Source organism: Salvelinus namaycush, chromosome 8 (assembly GCF_016432855.1).
Source record: "Salvelinus namaycush isolate Seneca chromosome 8, SaNama_1.0, whole genome shotgun sequence".
NCBI lineage: Eukaryota > Metazoa > Chordata > Actinopteri > Salmoniformes > Salmonidae > Salvelinus > Salvelinus namaycush.
Genome location: NC_052314.1, coordinates 60,555,408 through 60,574,809, shown reverse-complemented (window position 1 = coordinate 60,574,809; position 19,402 = coordinate 60,555,408). Strand labels below are relative to the sequence as shown.

At 48.0% G+C, this 19,402-nt stretch overlaps 1 protein-coding gene across 1 annotated transcript in view; it reads left to right on the top strand.

Annotated features, from left to right (window-relative positions):
• Positions 1–19,014, top strand: part of LOC120052231 (teneurin-3) — a 44,920-nt gene extending 25,906 nt beyond the window's left edge. Inside the window, exon 3 of the mRNA XM_038999053.1 lies at positions 19,004–19,014. Within this exon, the coding sequence (XP_038854981.1) occupies positions 19,004–19,014 (11 nt within the window). The remainder of the gene's footprint in view (positions 1–19,003) is intronic.
• Positions 19,015–19,402: the final 388 nt, after the last annotated feature.

Below are 19,402 nucleotides of genomic sequence, written 5' to 3'. Positions count from 1 at the left end.
AGAGAGATGGAGCGAGGGAGTGTGTGCAGGCCGGGAAGAGCGGGGGTGAGACTCTAAAGTCATGTATTAATCATTACTCCTTCCTGTGGGCTCTACTGTCAGAGGGCTGAGGGAGAGCAATGCCAGACCCAGAGCCACCAACATGATGCAGTATGTGCCTGTGGTCCTGTTAGAAACCGCTATCAGTCCATATCCATCCTTGCCTCCTTTTCTCCATTTGCACACTCACTCCATCCGTCAGTAAGTGTAACTGGAACATGTTGCAGGGCCAGAGGGAATGACCGTTATACCTGGATCCATTAACCTCCTAGTACTGTGTGTGTGCGTGTGCGTGTGCGTGTGTGCGTGTGTGTGTGCGTGCGTGTGTGTGTGTGTGCGCTGAAGTAGTGAATATCCAGAGCAACACCATAGTATTCCCAGAATCGTAAGTCTGTAGACACAAAGCTTGTAGTTAATGGGTGTTGAAGGCTGAGTCATTGTGTGAGAACCGTCTCACTTCTTCTCTTAGAAAGATATCAATAAAACGTGGAGAAAACACACACAGTCGACTTCGAAATCAAGACGCCATGAAACATTAGATCTCACAGTGGTTTTCCAGGCAGAATTTATGTAAATGAACAGAGTTATCAAGGTTATGGGGAATAGAAAGACTATAATGATTATCTATAGACTACACTGGCACCACTGATCTCTATGGTGGTGGGTTTTCATCCATAGATTAGTTTCAGGAAGTTCGACTCCCACTGGGAGTGGCACCACTGCTGTAATAGGTATGTCTCCAGATAACACTGGCACCAATGTTGGTCCCCCCTTTGCTGCTATAACAGCCTCCACTCTTCTGGGAAGGCTTTCCACTAGATGTTGGAACATTGCTGCGGGGACTTGCTTCCTCCATTCAGCTACAAGAGCATTAGTAAGGTCGGGCACTGATGTTGGGCGATTAGGCCTGGCTCGCAGTCGGCGTTCCAATTCATCCCAGAAGTGTTCGATGGGGTTGAGGTCAGGGCTCTGTGCAGGCCAGTCAAGTTCTTCTATACCGATCTCGACAAACCATTTCTGTATGGACCTCGGTTTGTGCACGGGGGCATTGTCATGCTGTAACAGGAAAGGACCTTCCCCAAACTGTTGCCACAAATCTGGAAGCACAGAATCATCTAGAATGTCATTGTATGCTGTAACGTTAACATTTCCCTTCACTGGAACGAAGGGACTTAGCCCGAACCCTGAAAAACAGCCCCTCCTCTGCCAAACTTTACAGTTGGCACTATACATTTGGGCCAGTAGCGTTCTCCTGGCATCCGCCAAACCCAGATTCGTCCGTCGGACTGCCAGATGGTGAAGTGTGATTCATCACTCGAGAGAACGCGTTTCCACTGCTCCAGAGTCCAATGGCGGCAAGCTTTACACCACTCCAGCCAACGCTTGGCATTGCGCATGGTGATCTTAGGCTTGTGTGCGGCTGCTCGGCCATGGAAACCCATTTCCTGAAGCTCCCGACGAACAGTTATTCTGCTGACGTTGCTTCCAGAGGCAGTTTGGAACTCTGTAGTGAGTGTTGCAACTGAGGATAGACGATATTTACGTACTACGAGCTTCAGCCCTCGACGGTCCCGTTCTGTGAGCTTGTGTGGCCTACCACTTCACGGCTGAGCTGTTGTTGCTCCTAGACGTTTCCACTTCACAATAACAGCACTTAGTTTACCGGCAAACTGACTTGTTAGAAAGGTGGCATCCTTTGACTGTGCCACGTTGAAAGTCACTGAGCTCTTCAGTAAGGCCATTCTACTGCCAATGTTTGTCTATGGAGATTGCATGGCTGTGTGCTCGATTTTATACACCTGTCAGCAACAAGTGTGACTGAAATAGCAGAATCCACAAATTTGAAGGGGTTTCCACATACTGTTGTAAATATAGTGTATGTTCAGGAGTACAAATGTGCTTAACAAGTCACATAAGTTGCAAGGACTCACTCTGTGTGCAATAATAGTGTTTCACATGGTTTTAAATGACTACCTCATTTCTGTACCCCATACACAGAATTATCTGTAAGGTCCCTCAGTCGAGCAGTGAATTTCAAACACAGATTCAACCACAAAGACAGGGAGGTTTTCAAATGCCTCGAAAAGAAGGGGACCTATTGGTCAAATTAAAAAGCAAACATTGAATATCCCTTTGTGCATGGTGAACTTATTAATAACACTTTGGATTGTGTATCAATACACCCAGTCACTACAAAGATACAGGCATCCTACCTAATTCAGTTGCCGGAGAGGAAGGAAACCGGTCAGGTATGCCAATGGTGAACTTCTTAACAATTAGTGTTTAATGGCTGTGATAGGAGAAAACTGAGGATGGATGAACAACATTGTAGTTACTCCACAATGCTAACCTAATTGACAGAGGGGAAAGAAGGAAACTGTACAGAATAAAAATATTTCAAAACATGCATCCTGTTTGCAGCAAGGCACTTAAAGTAATACTGCAAAATATGTGGCAAAGCAATTAACTATTTGTCCTAAATAGTGACAAGAAAGTGTTATGTTTGGGGCAAATACAATACAACACATTACTGAGTGCCGCCCATATTTTCAAGCATAGTGGTGGCTACATCATGTTATGAGTATACTTGTAATCGTTAAGGACTGGGGAGTTTTTCAAGATAAAAATGAAACAGAAAAGAGCTAAGCACAGGCCAAATCCTAGAGGAAAATCTGGTTCTGTCTGCTTTCCACCAGACACTGGGAGATGAATTTACCTTTCAGCAGGACAATAACCCATGCCAAGAAGACAGTGAATGTTCCTGAGTGGCCGAGTTACAGTTTTGACTTAAATCTGCTTAAATCTATGGCAAGACCAGAAAATGGTTGTCTAGCAATGTTCAACAACCAATTTGACAGAGCTTGAAATATTTTGAAAATAATCATGTTGAATAATCCAGGTGTGGAAAGCTCTTAGAGACTTACCCAGAAAGACTCACAGCTGTAATCTACGCCAAAGGTGCTCTTTTACAAAGTATTAACTCAGGGGTGTGAATAGTTACGTAAATTATATATTTCTGTATTTAATTTTCAATACATTTGAAAACAATTCTAAAAACATGTTTTCACTTTATCATTACAGGGTATTGTGTGTAGATGGGTGAGAAACAAATATATTTAATGCATGTTTCATTCAGGGTGTAACACAACAAAACGTGTAATAAGTCTAGGGGTATTGTAACGGCGTTCCTCCTCCTCTTCATCCGAAGAGGAGGAGCAGGGATTGAACCAAAATGCAGCTTCTTGATAAGACATGATTTATTAAATTAAAGACGAAAAAACACGAAAACACTTTAACAAACTACAAAACAACAAACGACGTAGACGCACCTGAACATAAGAACTTACATGACACGAAGAACGCATGAAACAGGAACAGACTACATAAACCGAACAAACGAACAAACAAACCGAAAACAGTCCCGTGTGGCGCAACGTACATAGACATAGACACAGACACAGGAGACAACCACCCACAACAAACAGTGTGAAAACACCTACCTTAATATGACTCTCAATCAGAGGAAATGAAAACCACCTGCCTCTAATTGAGAGCCATATCAGGTCACCCTTTAAACCAACATAGAAACAGAAAACATAGACTGCCCACCCAAACTCACGTCCTGACCAACTAACACATACAAAAACTAACAGAAAACAGGTCAGGAACGTGACATAACCCCCCCCTTAAGGTGCGAACTCCGGGCGCACCAGCACAAAGTTTAGGGGAGGGTCTGGGTGGGCATCTGACCACGGTGGTGGCTCAGGCTCTGGGCGAGGTCCCCACCCCACCATAGTCAATCCCAGCTTACGTTTCCCCCTACGACTGACCACCCTCCTATTCCACCCACTTATTTTTTTGGGTAACATCGAGACAAGGGGCAGCACCGGGATAAGGTAGCTCAGGACAGAGATATAGCACAGGACAGAGAGGTAGGTCAGGATAGAGAGGTAGCTCAGGATAGAGGGGCAACTCCGGACTGAAGGGCAGCTCCGGACAGAGAGACAGCTCTGGACTGAGGGGCAGTTCTGGATAAATGGCCGCTCTGGGCTGAGGGGCAGCTCATGACTGGCTGACGGCTCTGGACACTCATGGCTGGCTGACGGCTCTGGACGCTCATGGCTGGCTGACGGCTCTGGACGCTCATGGCTGGCTGACGGCTCTGGACGCTCATGGCTGGCTGACGGCTCTGGACGCTCATGGCTGGCTGACGGCTCTGGACGCTCATGGCTGGCTGACGGCTCTGGACGCTCATGGCTGGCTGACGGCTCTGGACGCTCATGGCTCGCTGGTGACTCTGGCAGATCCTGTCTGGTTGGCGGCTCTGGCAGATCCTGTCTGGTTGGCGGCTCTGGCAGATCCTGTCTGGTTGGCGGCTCTGGCAGATCCTGTCTGGTTGGCGGCTCTGGCAGATCCTGACTGACGAATGGCTCTAGCGGCTCCTGACTGACTAACGGCTCTGACGGCTCGGGACAGACGGGCGGCTCTAATGGCTCGGGACAGACGGATGGCTCAGACGGCGCTGGGGAGACGGATGGCTCAGATGGCGCTGGGGAGACGGATGGCTCAGATGGCGCTGAGGAGACGGATGGCTCAGATGGCGCTGCGGAGACGGATGGCTCAGATGGCGCTGCGGAGACGGATGGCTCAGATGGCGCTGCGGAGACGGATGGCTCTGGCTGATCCTGTCTGGCGGAAGGCTTTGGCTGCTCCTGTCTGGCGGAAGGCTCTAGCGGCTCCTGTCTGGCGGAAGGCTCTAGCGGCTCCTGTCTGGCGGAAGGCTCTGTAGGCTCATGGCAGACGGGCGGCTTTGCAGGCTCATGGCAGACGGGCGGCTTTGAAGGCTCAATACAGACGGGCAGTTCATGCGGCGCTTGGCAGACGGACAGTTCAGGCGCCGTTGGGCAGACGGCAGACTCTGGCCGGCTGAGGCGCACTGTAGGCCTGGTGCGTGGTGCCGGAACTGGAGGCACCGGACTGGAGACACGCACTTCAAGGCTAGTGCGGGGAGCAGGGACAGTGCACACTGACCTCTCGAAGCGCACTATAAGCCTGGTGCGTGGTACCGGAACTGGTGGTACCGGGCTGAGGGCACGCACATCAGGACGAGTACGGGGAGAAGGAACAGTGTGTACAGGGCTCTGGAGACGCACAGGTGGCTTAGTGCGTGGTGCCGGAACTGGAGGCACTGGGCTGGAGACACGCACCATAGGGAGAGTGCGTGGAGGAGGAACAGGGCTCTGGAAACGCACTGGAAGCCTGGTGCGTGGAGTAGGCACTGGTGGTACTGGGCTGGGGCGGGGAGGTGGCGCCGGAAATACCGGACCGTGCAGGCGTACTGGCTCCCTTGAGCATTGAGCCTGCCCAACCTTACCTGGTTGAATGCTCCCCGTCGCCCGACCAGTGCGGGGAGGTGGAATAACCCGCACCGGGCTATGTAGGCGAACCGGGGACACCATGCGTAAGGCTGGTGCCATGTAAGCCGGCCCAAGGAGACGTACTGGTGGCCAGATATGTAGAGCCGGCTTCATGACATCCGGCTCAACGCTCAATCTAGCCCTACCAGTGCGGGGAGGTGGAATAACCCGCACCGGGCTATGCACACGTACAGGAGACACCGTGCGCTCTACTGCGTAACACGGTGTCTGCCCGTACTCCTGCTCTCCACGGTTAGCCTGGGAAGTGGGCGCAGGTCTCCTACCTGCCCTTGGCCCACTACCTCTTAGCCCCCCCCCAAGAAATTTTTGGGGTTTCTTCTCGGGCTTCCTTGCTAGCCGCGTACCTTCATATCTCCGGTCTTGAGCTTTATTCTCCGGCTTCCAGCCACGTCTCCTTGCTGCCTCCTCATACCACCGCTCTTGGGCTCTCGCTGCCTCCATCTCCTCACGAGCGCGGCGATATTCCCCAATATGTGCCCAGTGTCCTTTTCCCTCCAAGACTTCTTCCCAAGTCCACGAGTCCTGATTATTTGGTCGCTGCTCGTAGTCACACTGCTTGGTTCTGGTAATTTGGTGGGTGGTTCTGTAACGGCGTTCCTCCTCCTCTTCATCCGAAGAGGAGGAGCAGGGATTGAACCAAAATGCAGCTTCTTGATAAGACATGATTTATTAAATTAAAGACGAAAAAACACGAAAACACTTTAACAAACTACAAAACAACAAACGACGTAGACGCACCTGAACATAAGAACTTACATGACACGAAGAACGCATGAAACAGGAACAGACTACATAAACCGAACAAACGAACAAACAAACCGAAAACAGTCCCGTGTGGCGCAACGTACATAGACATAGACACAGACACAGGAGACAACCACCCACAACAAACAGTGTGAAAACACCTACCTTAATATGACTCTCAATCAGAGGAAATGAAAACCACCTGCCTCTAATTGAGAGCCATATCAGGTCACCCTTTAAACCAACATAGAAACAGAAAACATAGACTGCCCACCCAAACTCACGTCCTGACCAACTAACACATACAAAAACTAACAGAAAACAGGTCAGGAACGTGACAGGTATGAATACTTTCTGAAGGCACTGGCCCTGGAGACGTGGTTAGTTTGGTTCCTACCCGTTTCTGAGAAGTGGAGAGAAATCTCCCACGACAGGCAGAGAACTAGGAACTGTGTGGGTCTCCAGGTTGCAGGAAGGCAGCACTCTATTCAACACTATTCAACAATGTACTCTAAAACACACACACACACACACACACACACACACACACACACACACACACACACACACACACACACACACACACACACACACACACACACACACACACACACACACACACACACACGTTGCATAGGCATGCAGGCAGGCAGGCAGACATGCACGCGCGCACACAGACACACACACACACACACACACACACTTTCAATTGCACCTTGAGGGCTTACATCACCACTTAAGTTCGATTTAATATTTCAAGGAATTCTGACACTCAGTTTTAATAAACCTACGGAGAGCACTATCATATTAAAAGGATAGTTCACCCGCATTACAAAATGACATATTGGTTTCCTTACCCTCTAAGCATTCTAAGGGCAAGGTATAGCAGCAATCCATCCTTACCCAATAAGCATTCTAAGGACAAGGTGTAGCAGCAATCCATCCTTACCCTCTAAGCATTGTAAGGACAAGGTATAGCAGCAATCCATCCTTACCCAATAAGCATTCTAAGGACAAGGTGTAGCAGCAATCCATCCTTACCCAATAAGCATTCTAAGGACAAGGTGTAGCAGCAATCCATGCTTTGCATTTAGTATTCATGGTACAAATCCCTTTCAAGTCATGGTACCAATATTAGCTTTTTTTCCGTGCATGATGTCCAAATCATCCGAAAATATCTAACATTGATTGTGAAGCTTAACAAAGTCACTAATAGATGATCTGAGCATGATGCGTGAAAATTACTAATATCTGTCTCGTAAGTTGAACGTAATTTGTGCCACAAATGCTAAAAGGTTAGCATGTGGAAACAGTGCCAGGGAAACTAAACCAAAGCAACGATTGCTGTCATACCTCGTCCATAGAATGCTTACAGAGTAATGAAACCAATGTACCATTTTGTAATGTGGGCGAACTGTCCCTTTAAGTAGAGGTCATTGGAATCACATGTATGCACATAAGAGTGTTCTTAAATAGGAATATAAAGTGGCTTCAACCTTATTTTCATAGCACTCAATAACGCTGAATAAGGTTGAGTTGAGTCACGATCTTAGACACTGGCCATGTGGGTGTGTGAATTTTTCTTTATTTTTACAATTTTCTACATTGTAGGATAATAGTGAAGACATCAAAACTATGAAATAACACATGGATTCATGTAGTAGCCCAAAAAGTGTTAAAAAAATCAAAATATATTTGAGATTTGAGATTCTTCAAAGTAGCCACCCTTTGCCTTGATGGCAGTTTTGCACATGAGGTAGTCACCTGGAATGCATTTCAATTAACAGGTGTGCCTTGTTAAAAGTTAATTTGTGGAATTTCTTTCCTTAATGCGTTTGAGCCAATCAGTTGTGTTGTGATAAGGTAGGGGTGGTATACAGAAGATGGTCCTATTTGGTAAAAGACCAAGTCCATAATATGGCAAGAACAGCTCAAATAAGCAAAGTGTCACGTTCCTGACCTGTTTTCTGTTGTTTTTGTATGTGTTTAGTTGGTCAGGGCGTGAGTTGGGGTGGGTAGTTGGGGTGGGCAGTTGGGGTGGGCAGGAAGCGGCGCAGGTCCTAATCCAGGCACTTGTCATCTCCCGTCTGGATTACTGCAACTCGCTGTTGGCTGGGCTCCCTGCCTGTGCCATTAAACCCCTACAACTCATCCAGAACGCCGCAGCCCGTCTGGTGTTCAACTTTCCCAAGTTCTCTCACGTCACCCCGCTCCTCCGCTCTCTCCACTGGCTTCCAGTTGAAGCTCGCATCCGCTACAAGACCATGGTGCTTGCCTACGGAGCTGTGAGGGGAACGGCACCTCCGTACCTTCAGGCTCTGATCAGGCCCTACACCCAAACAAGGGCACTGCGTTCATCCACCTCTGGCCTGCTCGCCTCCCTACCTCTGAGGAAGTACAGTTCCCGCTCAGCCCAGTCAAAACTGTTCGCTGCTCTGGCACCCCAATGGTGGAACAAACTCCCTCACGACGCCAGGTCAGCGGAGTCAATCACCACCTTCCGGAGACACCTGAAACCCCACCTCTTTAAGGAATACCTAGGATAGGATAAAGTAATCCTTCTAACCCCCCCCTCCCCCCCCTTAAAAGAGTTAGATGCACTATTGTAAAGTGGTTGTTCCACTGGATATCATAAGGTGAATGCACCAATTTGTAAGTCGCTCTGGATAAGAGCGTCTGCTAAATGACTTAAATGTAATATGTAAATGGTAGTCTATGTTATGTGTTTCTATGTTGGGTTAATGTGTTGCCTGATATGGTTCTCAATTAGAGGCAGGTGTTTGACGTTTCCTCTGATTGAGAACCATATTAAGGTAGGCTGTTCTCACTGTTTGTTTGTGGGTGATTGTTCCTGTGTCTGTGTATTACCACACGGGACTGTTTCGTTTGTTCGTTCGTTTTAGGTAGTCTGTTCCTGTTTCATGCGTTCTTCGTCTATATGTAAGTTCTTATGTTCAGGTCAGTCTACGTCGTTTCATTTAATAAATTCATTATGTCTGCATACCTCGCTGCGTATTGGTCCTCAGATCCTTCTCGCCTCTCCTTGTCTGAGGACTTAGACGAACGTTACACAAAGAGAAAGGACAGTCCATCATTACTTTAAGACATGAAGGTCAGTCAATCTGGAAAATGTCAATGTTTCTTCAAGTACAGTCGCAAAAACTCTATGATGAAACTGGTAACAGACACATCTCAACATCAAGTGTCCAGAGGAGACTGCGTGAATCAGGCATTCATGGTTGAATTGCTGCAAAGAAACCACTACTAATAAGACACCAATAAGAAGAAGAGACTTGCTTGGGCAAAGAAACACGAGCAATGGACATTAGACTGGTGGAAATCTGTCCTTTGGTATGATGAGTCCAAATTTGAGATTTTTGGTTCCAACCACTGTGTGTTTGTGAGACGCAGAGTAGGTGAACAGATGATCTCATCTCAGATGATGTGTGGTTCTCACTGTGAAGCATGGAGGAGGAGGTGTGATGGTGTGGGGGTGCTTTGCTGGTGACACTGTCTGTGATTTATTAGAATTCAAGGCACACTTAACCAGCATGGCTACCACAGCGTTCTGCAGCAATACGCCATCCCATCTGGTTTGCGCTTAGTGGGACTATCATTTGTTTTTCAACAGGACAATGACCCAAAACACACCTCCAGGCTGTGTAAGGGCTATTTAACCAAGAAGGAGAGTGATGGAGTGACGCATCAGATGACCTGGCCTCCACAATCACCCAACCTCAACCCAATTGAGAGGGTTTGGGATGAGTTGGACTGCAGAGTCAAGGAAAAGCAGCCAAAAAGTGCTCAGCATATGTGGGAACTCCTTCAAGACTGTTAGAAAAGCATTCCAGGTGAAGCTGGTTGAGAGAATGCCAAGAGTGTGCAAAGCTGTCATCAAGGCAAAGGGTGGCTACTTTTGAAGAATCTAAAATCTAAAATATATATTGATTTGTCTAACATTTTTGTGGTTACTACATGATTCCAGATGTGTTATTTCATAGTGTTGATGTCTTCCCTATTATTCTACAATGTAGAAAATAGTACAAAATTAAGAAAAACCCTGGAATGAGGTGCGTTCAAACTTTTGACTGGTACTATGTGTGTGTGTGTGTGTGTGTGTGTGTGTGTGTGTGTGTGTGTGTGTGTGTGTGTGTGTGTGTGTGTGTGTGTGTGTGTGTGTGTGTGTGTGTGTGTGTGTGTGTGTGTGTGTGTGTGTGTGTGCGCTGAAGTAGTGAATATCCAGAGTAACACCATAGTATTCCCAGAATTGTAAGTCTGGAGACACAAAGCTTGTAGTTAATGGGTGTTGAAGGCTGAGTGTGTGTGGGAGAGAGCTGTACCACAGTAGACATACTATACAGTATGATTCCCAGCCGGTGTGTTCTGGGGTCACCACCATAACCTGTTTAGGTGTGGCTTTTAGCAGGTCTGGGATCAGGGGTCCACTCATCCCATTACTCTACTGAACCAGTTAGGGGCGTCCATTGGAGGATTAGTTACTGCATGGCCACAGGGTCACTCTGAAGGCAACACACATATACATGCACGCAGTCACACACACACACACGGATGCATGCACATGCACACACACAAACACTCACACACACACACACACACACACACCACAGGGAGGGTTGAAGTGGAGCTTTTCTTAAGGGCCTAATCTGACAGATGCTCCTCTTTAAACAGGCTGAGACATCATCACATCAACCCTGAGTAAGCACTTTTTAATGGGCCCTGAAATCCCCACACCACCAGGGACCAGTTCAGTCACTGGACGTTTTGAGGGAAGCTGCTGTAACACAAAACACGTTTCTTCTATCTCTCTGTGAGTTTGTCAAGAGGCTCAAACAGACGTTGATATTTCCCACTAGAATCTTGTCCCGGCAACACTTGGGTTTCTTGGCAGCGACGCCCAATGTCATATGGCGCCATCTGAATGTGTGATTATTCCAGGCTTCGATAACGAAGGACTGTTTAGCGCCTGATGCTAATAGGTTATGAGGAAGAGGCCTGGGCCGAGCGCCTGTACTAACAGAAAAACATGTCGGCGAGTTATTCGTCAATCTGTGTCTCTGCTCTGGCAAGCCATGATGCCAGGTCACGAATCAGAATTGAACATTTCTAATCTCCGCTGTCAATAAAAGGAGGGATCTAAAATATCCCCTCCAGCCATTGGCAGTTTGTACCGTTCAGTCATTGTCATATTTTATATTGGTATCAATAAAAAAATATTACCACAGAAAAAATGGGGATCCATGAACCAAAACGACAACTTGAGGGGATAAGTTAATTTTTCATTGATGAGCATCAGTGTGTTTACGTGTATTAGAAATGTCAATAATAGCCCACGGCAACCAATCCCCAACATGAAAGTGTGGAATTATGCAAATGCTGATATTTTCAGTGAGCTAGTTAATTTGCTGAAGAAAATGGAGAATTTTATAGGGAGGAAGAGACTCCGATGAAGTTTTGAAAGAGAGGGAAAGCGAGAATTTTAAGGGGGTGTTAAGTTAACCACCCTGTTGTAATTATCAGGATTACCACCCGCTGAGGTTTTTGAGGGCATCGTGATGACTGAAATGCGACCTTATGAAGAGGTGATTATTAGCGTTGGTAGCTTAAGCGGCTCATTCCTGCTTCTTCATATTTGATCTGGGGAAGAGGTGACTGGGGGACAGAAAAGTACTGCAGACTCAGGGGATTAGTGTAAACGGGTGGAATCAGAAGACCCAGGAGGAACAGTCCGGAAGCCCGGAAGCCCAAAGCAAGCAATACAACACTACAGCCTAGCCCTAGAGTGACCTACTGCTGGATGACAGCTTTGCTGTTCTCTGGTCTGGACTGGTTCACTAACACAGGGGACTGGAATAGGAAGTGTTACTGTTGTCCCCTGTGTTAAGACACACGCTTGAATGCACATTTACAAAAACATCTCTCTCCAGGGTGGTGGTGTGTGGGTAGAACACTCCATCTCTCTCCAGGGTGGTGGTGTGTGTGGGTAGAACACTCCATCTCTCTCCAGGGTGGTGGTGTGTGGGTAGAACACTCCATCTCTCTCCAGGGCGGTGGTGTGTGTGGGTAGAACACTCCATCTCTCTCCAGGGTGGTGGTGTGTGTGGGTAGAACACTCCATCTCTCTCCAGGGTGGTGGTGTGTGGGTAGAACACTCCATCTCTCTCCAGGGTGGTGGTGTGTGGGTAGAACACTCCATCTCTCTCCAGGGTGGTGGTGTGTGGGTAGAACACTCCATCTCTCTCCAGGGTGGTGGTGTGTGTGGGTAGAACACTCCATCTCTCTCCAGGGTGGTGGTGTGTGGGTAGAACACTCCATCTCTCTCCAGGGTGGTGGTGTGTGTGGGTAGAACACTCCATCTCTCTCCAGGGTGGTGGTGTGTGGGTAGAACACTCCATCTCTCTCCAGGGTGGTGGTGTGTGTGGGTAGAACACTCCATCTCTCTCCAGGGTGGTGGTGTGTGTGGGTAGAACACTCCATCTCTCTCCAGGGTGGTGGTGTGTGGGTAGAACACTCCATCTCTCTCCAGGGTGGTGTGTGTGTGGGTAGAACACTCCATCTCTCTCCAGGGTGGTGTGTGTGTGGGTAGAACACTCCATCTCTCTCCAGGGTGGTGGTGTGTGGGTAGAACACTCCATCTCTCTCCAGGGTGGTGGTGTGTGGGTAGAACACTCCATCTCTCTCCAGGGTGGTGGTGTGTGGGTAGAACACTCCATCTCTCTCCAGGGTGGTGGTGTGTGTGGGTAGAACACTCCATCTCTCTCCAGGGTGGTGGTGTGTGTGGGTAGAACACTCCATCTCTCTCCAGGGTGGTGGTGTGTGTGGGTAGAACACTCCATCTCTCTCCAGGGTGGTGGTGTGTGTGGGTAGAACACTCCATCTCTCTCCAGGGTGGTGGTGTGTGGGTAGAACACTCCATCTCTCTCCAGGGTGGTGGTGTGTGTGGGTAGAACACTCCATCTCTCTCCAGGGTGGTGGTGTGTGGGTAGAACACTCCATCTCTCTCCAGGGTGGTGGTGTGTGGGTAGAACACTCCATCTCTCTCCAGGGTGGTGGTGTGTGTGGGTAGAACACTCCATCTCTCTCCAGGGTGGTGGTGTGTGTGGGTAGAACACTCCATCTCTCTCCAGGGTGGTGTGTGTGTGGGTAGAACATTCCATCTCTCTCCAGGGGGGTGGTGTGTGTGGGTAGAACACTCCATCTCTCTCCAGGGTGGTGTGTGTGTGGGTAGAGCAAGTTGATGGAGGTCTGATTCTGTACAGAAGGTGCAGAGGTGGTTCCACACTGACTGTGTCATATCCTCAAGCTGCTACAGAACACACTCACACACACACACCACCAGCACCACCAAGCTCCTAGCACCCATTCACTCTGGCACGGCAGTCCACTCTTTTATTATTATGTGATTAGTTAAAAGCCTCAGTCACTCGCTGAACCACTCTGCTATTATGGAAGAACTGAATCCACTGCCCTTCTCGCCCCTGTCAGCTGACAGAGAGAGAAGAGAGAGGGAGAGAAGAGAGAGAAGAGAGAGAAGAGATGGAGAAAAGAGAGAAAACATGGAGAGAGAGAAAGAGAGAAAGAGAGGGAGGGATTGAGAGAGCGAGACCGGTAGAGAGAGAGAGAGAAAGAGAGTGATCACTTGCAGTGTAACATGCCTTGAAGGCATTTATGGCCCCTAGGAGTTGTTCCTCCTGCCTAGTCTGCAGACACATACTCCAATCCACATACAACTTCCCAAAACCCGCCTCAAACACACACTACACCCTGTCCCGTCCTCATCTCCAGCCCAACACGTAGCCAGGGTTTCACGCAGCCTCTCCCGGCCCCACAGCCCTTTCTGTTTAACTGTAAGGTAACTGTAGATGTTGTCTAACAGCTATTGTCACAGTGACAGTGGGAGTCAGCATCTGTTGCTGTGACTCACAGGTGAAAAGTTCACCGCTCCATCTCTGTTTGTCATGCTATACCTCCCTAGTACTACAATGACTTGGTAGAACACAAACACATGGGGAAGAGGGAGAGAGACCAGGGCAGATAGAGGAGGGGATGGAGAATGAGAAAGAGAGAGAGATAGAGGGAGAGATAGAGGGGGGAAAGGAAAAGAAAGGGGCATGCAGGGAAAATTGGTAGAGAGGGAGGAGAAAAAGATGGGAGGGAGAAAGAACGAAAGAATGGGAGACAGAGACAGGATGAAAGGGGGAGAGAAGGAGAGAGAGAGATGGAGAAAGATCAAAAGAGGGGGAGAGAGAGTGAGAGAAAGAATGAAAGAGGGGGAGACTCCTACAGAGTATCACACATGTATAGCTGTAGTCCTAACCCAGTCCCTTCCCAGCTTATGTTAACAGTTCCCATACACTCCGGGGATGTTTGGTGGAGAAGGCTGTACGTTTTAAAGGAGACTGCCCCTGGGGCAGGGCAATACCGTATAGTGAGTATAGTGGGAGGGGGCCCTGTATCGCGCACCTTTCACCTGAAAGACCATTTGGCAGTTGACAGCTGAACAGTGTGTGTGGGGACGGGTGTGTAAGTCAGGGTGTGTGTGTGCGTGCGTGCCTGTGTGCGTATGTCCATCGTGGCAGTTTCTACACTCGGTGGAACCAGAGGGTGCAAGGAAAGTTAATTTTACCCAGTTAACTCCAGTGAAATGTAGTCGCCCTGAAAAGCACAGAGATCTGGTCCCATTGGAAGGTTTAATTTGGGGTTGTTCCGTTCACCCTCTGTCCACTTACCGGATCAATCAAGCGGAACATGTTTGGGCGATGAGGCTGAGGAGCGAGGAGGGCTCTGTGGAGTAGTCTTTCTCTTTTTAATTCTCTCTCTCTCACTCTGTCCCACTATCTTTCTACGTCACTCTCCCAAGATGGATTTCTCTCCATTAAAGTGGCATGAGAGAGGGTAGGATGACACACACACACCAGACACACACACACATCTGTGTCAGCGTGATCCAAGGGGGGGTGGCCTTTGGATAGAGAGCAAGCACTAAAGCACACTTCTACTTAGTGCTTGAGCAACGCTGCACTTAGAGAGAGAGAGACAGAGGGGGCAACTTAACACACATTTAACCTTACAGTGTAATCAACCCCAAAATCCATTTCTTTTACTTTCTTTTTTTCTTATCCCTTCTCTCTCCCTCCCTTTCTCTCTCTCCACCCTGTCAGACATTTCTACACAATATCTTTGATGAGGCTAGAGCGGAGTGCCAGTTAGATTTTGGAACGAGAGTGGGATGGAGAGAGGGAATGCCTAGGGGCTAACAGCAGAGACGGAGGACGGCAAAAAAAGAGTCCCTCTGATTGTTTTTGTGGGGTTGTCAGTGTACTCTTAATGTCAGTCTCCTAATGGTTTACAGTCTAGGGAACATTACAAGGGTCTGCCTCTGTGTCTTAGTGGAGAGATTCCATTGCCTGGTAATGGACAATTCTACAGTAACAGAATTGTGCTGAGTCTCAGATTTTTCACTTTAAAATATATGCCCCAAACAAAAACTAACAAAAACTTGCAAAGTTAAACAAGGCATAGATCTCCATGCACAAGGATGACTTTAAAAAAAAAAATCTCTGAAAATCTTACAGAAACACATTTACTTGAAGAACAGTGCGGTGCAAAGTTTGGCAACAGAATGACGCCCCAAACAGCACAGAACGTTATTCTGTTACCAAACTTTGCATCTGCCCTGTTCTTCAAGTAAATGTGTTTTTGTCAAATTTTCTGTGAACATGTTTAAAAGTGGTCCTCGTGCATATAGTTGTTGTATGGTTTGTTTAACTTTGCAGTGATTGATTTTAGTTTGACATACATTTTAAAGTGAAGAAATTGAGTCCCAGCTTAATTCTGTTGCCGTGGAATTGCCCTAATGTAAGGAACCATATGATCCAGGGGACTTGGAAACACCAAACGACATTAGCAGCTGCCTGCCATTCATCTTGGTTTAATAGTCTGGAAAGTTACTGCCACTCAAGGACACTGCTTTTTTTCTCTTTCTTATTTGCTTTTTGACACGGCTTACTGTACTTCACTACACTACCTGTTTTCCTTTTCTCTCTCCACCCTTTCTCTTTCTTTCTCTCTCTTTCTTTCTTTCTCTCTCTCTCTTTCTTTCTTTCTTTCTTTCTTTCTCTCTTTCTTTCTTTCTCTCTCCCTCTGTCTTTCTCTCTCTTTCTTTCTCTCTCTTTCTTTCTTTCTCTTTCTTTCTTTCTCTCTTTCTTTCTTTCTCTCTCTCTTTCTTTATTTCTTTCTTTCTCTCTCTCACTCTTTCTCTCTTTCTTTCTTTCTCTCTCCCTCTGTCTTTCTCTTTCTTTCTCTCTCTTTCTTTCTTTCTTTCTTTCTCTCTTTCTTTCTCTCTCTCTTTCTTTATTTATTTCTCTCTCTCTCTCTCTCTCTCTTTCTTTCTCTTTCTATTTATTTTTCTCTTTCTCTCACTCTTTCTCTTTCTTTCTTTCTCTCTCTTTATTTCTTTATGTTATTTTTTTTTTTGTGAAAGGTGCTGCATGTATTGTGATGTATTTGTCCTTCTTTATCTTCTAGTGTTCTCTGTTTTTCACGGTGTGTGGAGAGACATGGGACCGTTAGTGGTTACCACAGTGTGTGGAGAGACATGGGACCGTTAGTGGTTATCACGGTGTGTGGAGAGACATGGGACCGTTAGTGGTTATCACTGTGTGTGGAGAGGCATGGGACCGTTAGTGGTTACCACGGTGTGTGGAGAGACATGGGACCGTTAGTGGTTACCACAGTGTGTGGAGAGACATGGGACCGTTAGTGATTATCACTGTGTGTGGAGAGACATGGGACCGTTAGTGGTTACCACAGTGTGTGGAGAGACATGGGACCGTTAGTGGTTATCACGGTGTGTGGAGAGACATGGGACCGTTAGTGGTTATCACGGTGTGTGGAGAGACATGGGACCGTCAGTGGTTATCACGGTGTGTGGAGAGACATGGGACCGTTAGTGGTTACCACGGTGTGTGGAGAGACATGGGACCGTCAGTGGTTACCACGGTGTGTGGAGAGACATGGGACCGTTAGTGGTTATCACGGTGTGTGGAGAGACATGGGACCGTTAGTGGTTACCACGGTGTGTGGAGAGACATGGGACCGTTAGTGGTTATCACGGTGTGTGGAGAGACATGGGACCGTTAGTGGTTATCACGGTGTGTGGAGAGACATGGGACCGTTAGTGGTTACCACGGTGTGTGGAGAGACATGGGACCGTCAGTGGTTATCACGGTGTGTGGAGAGACATGGGACCGTTAGTGGTTATCACGGTGTGTGGAGAGACATGGGACCGTCAGTGGTTACCACGGTGTGTGGAGAGACATGGGACCGTTAGTGGTTATCACGGTGTGTGGAGAGACATGGGACCGTTAGTGGTTACCACGGTGTGTGGAGAGACATGGGACCGTTAGTGGTTATCACGGTGTGTGGAGAGACATGGGACCGTTAGTGGTTATCACGGTGTGTGGAGAGACATGGGACCGTTAGTGGTTACCACGGTGTGTGGAGAGACATGGGACCGTCAGTGGTTATCACGGTGTGTGGAGAGACATGGGACCGTTAGTGGTTATCACGGTGTGTGGAGAGACATGGGACCGTTAGTGGTTACCACGGTGTGTGGAGAGACATGGAACCGTTAGTGGTTACCACGGTGTGTGGAGAGACATGGGACCGTTAGTGGTTACCACGGTGTGTGGAGAGACATGGGACCGTTAGTGGTTACCACGGTGTGTGGAGAGACATGGGACCGTTAGTGGTTATCACGGTGTGTGGAGAGACATTGAACCGTTAGTGGTTATCACAGTGTGTGGAGAGACATGGGACCGTTAGTGGTTACCACGGTGTGTGGAGAGACATGGGACCGTTAGTGGTTATCACGGTGTGTGGAGAGACATGGGACCGTCAGTGGTTATCACGGTGTGTGGAGAGACATGGGACCGTCAGTGGTTATCACGGTGTGTGGAGAGACATGGGACCGTCAGTGGTTATCACCGTGTGTGGAGAGACATGGGACCGTCAGTGGTTATCACGGTGTGTGGAGAGACATGGGACCGTTAGTGGTTATCACGGTGTGTGGAGAGACATGGGACCGTCAGTGGTTATCACGGTGTGTGGAGAGACATGGAACCGTTAGTGGTTACCACAGTGTGTGGAGAGACATGGGACCGTTAGTGGTTACCACGGTGTGTGGAGAGACATGGGACCGTTAGTGGTTACCACGGTGTGTGGAGAGACATGGGACCGTTAGTGGTTACCACAGTGTGTGGAGAGACATGGGACCGTTAGTGGTTACCACGGTGTGTGGAGAGACATGGGACCGTTAGTGGTTACCACGGTGTGTGGAGAGACATGGGACCGTTAGTGGTTATCACGGTGTGTGGAGAGACATGGGACCGTTAGTGGTTATCACGGTGTGTGGAGAGACATGGGACCGTTAGTGGTTATCACGGTGTGTGGAGAGACATGGGACCGTTAGTGGTTATCACAGTGTGTGGAGAGACATGGGACCATCAGTGGTTACCACGGTGTGTGGAGAGACATGGGACCGTTAGTGGTTATCACGGTGTGTGGAGAGACATGGGACCGTTAGTGGTTATCACGGTGTGTGGAGAGACATGGGACCGTTAGTGGTTAGCATTTGAAGGGCTTTCGACTGCAGTTTTGTAAACGTACACACACAGCTGGCACAGCCTGGCTTAAAGCAACCAGGACCCTAATTGAAACACTATATGTGTTTATAACCCCCGTCCCCTCCCCTGTCCCCGCAGGCTCCCGGTAATGTCTTTCCAACATGTCTGTGTGTGTGTGTGTGTGTGTGTGTGTGTGTGTGTGTGTGTGTGTGTGTGTGTGTGTGTGTGTGTGTGTGTGTGTGTGTGTGTGTGTGTGTGTGTGTGTGTGTGTGTGTGTGTGTGCACGCGCATGCATGTGTGTGTGATTAGGTTTCTACAGTATTGGACTTGACAGTTGTGTGGGTGTGAGAATGTGTTTCAGGTTGTCTGGTCGCCCATATGCTGAATATATATATATATATACACACTGACAAAACACACAGAGAAAGGAACTAATGGGAATATATGGATATATACAGTTGAAGTCGGAAGTTTACATATACTTAGGTTGGAGTCGTTTTAAACTCGTTTTTCAACCACACCATACATTTCTTGTTA